Here is a 2,388-nt window from a genome sequence, read left to right as displayed (position 1 = left end):
GCCGCCCCCCGACGGCTCCTTGAGGGTGCCGTAGGAGGCCGGCCCGCCCGCCGCCGCGCTGCCGCAGCTGCTGCCGTTAGCTGCGCCCGGGAACTTGGGCGAGCAGCTGCCGGGGCTAGGCGCGGGGTGGGCGAGCGCGTGCAGGTTGCTGGCTGAGTGCCGACGGAGGAAGCCCGGCGTGAAGCCCGAGCTGGGGGCGGCGGCCACGGGTGTCCCCACCGCCTTCTTGTCCAGCATGTTGTTCAGATTGAGATTGGCCAGGGACTTCTCCGTCTGCCAAAAAGGAGGGTAGCGGGGAAGGGATGAAAAGTGGGAAAAGGAAGAGGGGAGGGATGCGTTGGGATGAGTTGCAGAAGAACCACTTCCAGCCCTCCAATTCTTTCTTTTTTTTTCGGATCTCGACTCGGCCCCCAACCTCCACCCTTACACGCGCACAAAAATCAAGTTTGCGTTGGGAGGAGCCGGACTCTCCACCCTAGGCCGCGCTGGGTTGCGACATGTGATCCTCAGTTGTGGGCCGCCGGCCTGGGCGGCGCAAACCCCGTCCGGGAAGCCCCGGGCAAGCGTGGCTGTGGTCGGCTGCGGAGAAACTAAACAGCTACAGCGACTCCCTCCTGCCCTTTCCCCGCTCCTTCTACCAGTCCACAAGGTTCGAGCACACATTGCAAACTCCGGCATTTTTCCCAAGCTCAAAAAGTCAAGGAGGGAAGAGGACCCCCAAAGCCGAGGACAGAAGGCCAAGCCTGAAAACTCGAAGGGCTTCCTTCCTCCTTGCCCGTCCTCTTCCCTCCCTGCTCCTCCGCGTACCTTGCACAAGAAGTCGATATCGTAGAAGGCGGACAGAAGTGTGGTCGACATGTTTCTGGATCCTGTAATGGTCGGAGCTGCAGGCTGGGAGGTCCGGAGGAGCCCTCGGGGCGGCGCGGCCGGGCTTGAGCCACGACGAATAACGGGCGAGGGGCGGGGGAGGGACCGAAAGTTTGCTGGGGGGCGAGAAAAGAGGGAGCGGGGGCAGCAGCTTGAACTGGTCTGAGGGTGCCCGGGAGTGCAGAGTGGGGGGAGAGGAGAGTGAAGCTAGAGCGCTCCTCCGCGCCCCGGGGTGCCCGGCCCGCCCCCCCGCGCGCGGAGCCGACTGCAGCTCGCGGACTGTTGGAACTCAGCCGCCCGAGAGCGCGCGCCCTATATAGAGCCCCGGAGCGCGGCAGCGGCGGGGCGGGCCTGCCGCGGGGAGGGGACAGAAGGCTGACCCCACCGGGGTCTCCAGGCAACGCCGCCCGCCGGTTTGCGGACGTCAGGCGCCTTCCTGGCCTCCCATTGGCCGCCGCCAATTTTTTTCCTCTGGGGGAGGGGGCGGAGAGGCCTCGGGGCGGGGCTGGCCGCTGGGGCGCCCGGGGCGGCGTGGAGAGCTCGGCCCAGATGGGTGCTGCTGGGTGGCGGCGGGAAGGTACGGCTCCCCTCCTTTGGGGCTGTACTGTTGGAAATCCCCTGCACATTTAACGTGGCCGGGTTTCTGCAGCCCTGGACGTGTCTTTCCCCGCCCGGTCCTGCTAGGCGAAATTGCGGAGCTTTTATCTCCCACCCTCGGTTTTATACTGGGCGCGGGAATTGCAAAATGCAAGAATATTGCAACCGTCCGCGCGGCCCGGCTGTTTTTGCTAAGGGAGCTCCGGCCGGGGGGCGGGGACTCTGGGCCCGAGTCTGACCGGTAGTGCCTCCATCCCGACTGCACGTGGAGACGCGGTGGGGGTGGGGGCCGGAGCGGCCACGCGGGCGGCTGCCAGGGCAGGCAGTGTTGCCCGGAGGAGCCTGGGCCGGTTCCTCCGCCCCTCTTCCCGCCCAGCCTGCAGTAAACAGGGCTTGAGCGCCGAGCCCTGCCGGGCAGGGCTGAGTGTCTGAGGACAAGGCGCTGGCTTTGCTAATCACATCACAAGACCTTGAGCCAGGGCCAAAGGCGCGGAGTGGCGCGGGGCGTCCCGGGCGGGGGAGCCGGCTGGGAGGACGGGAGGAAAGGCCAGGAGAGCCGCGCAGGCATGGAGGCACTTCCCAACGCCTCGTCCGTCTGCTGGTCTGTCCGGCTTTCCCCTGCCCTCCTGGTGGTTGTGGTACAGCTGCCAGCCGAGGCTCCCGCCCGCCCGCCGCAGCCTTGGCCTGGCGCGCCCTCCTAGCCCCTTAACTCCCCGGCCGTTGAGGGCGCCGCGCCCCGCTTTAACTCGTTGTGGGCTGCGGGCTCCGGCTGAGGCCGACCCGCAGCCAGGCTGGGCTAGGCACCGAGGATGCGCCTGATGGGCTCGCCTCGGTTTCCTTCTCTCGCCAGCCCCACACCCCAAAAGCCCGCGTTGGGAAATGCTGTTTGCCAACGGCGCCCTCCGGGTACGGGGCAGACACCCC

General features: G+C 67.2%; 1 protein-coding gene across 1 annotated transcript in view; it reads right to left on the bottom strand.

Annotated features, from left to right (window-relative positions):
- Positions 1-858, bottom strand: part of ZFP36L2 (ZFP36 like 2 zinc finger CCCH-type) — a 1,996-nt gene extending 1,138 nt beyond the window's left edge. Inside the window, 2 exon segments of the mRNA XM_007445738.1 lie at positions 2-273; positions 808-858. Of these exon segments, the coding sequence (XP_007445800.1) occupies positions 2-273; positions 808-858 (323 nt within the window).
- Between the last annotated feature and the right edge of the window lie 1,530 nt (positions 859-2,388).

The sequence above is a fragment of the Lipotes vexillifer genome, unplaced genomic scaffold, assembly GCF_000442215.2.
Source record: "Lipotes vexillifer unplaced genomic scaffold, Lipotes_vexillifer_v1.1 scaffold278, whole genome shotgun sequence".
NCBI lineage: Eukaryota > Metazoa > Chordata > Mammalia > Artiodactyla > Lipotidae > Lipotes > Lipotes vexillifer.
This window is presented reverse-complemented; position numbering and strand designations above follow the sequence as displayed.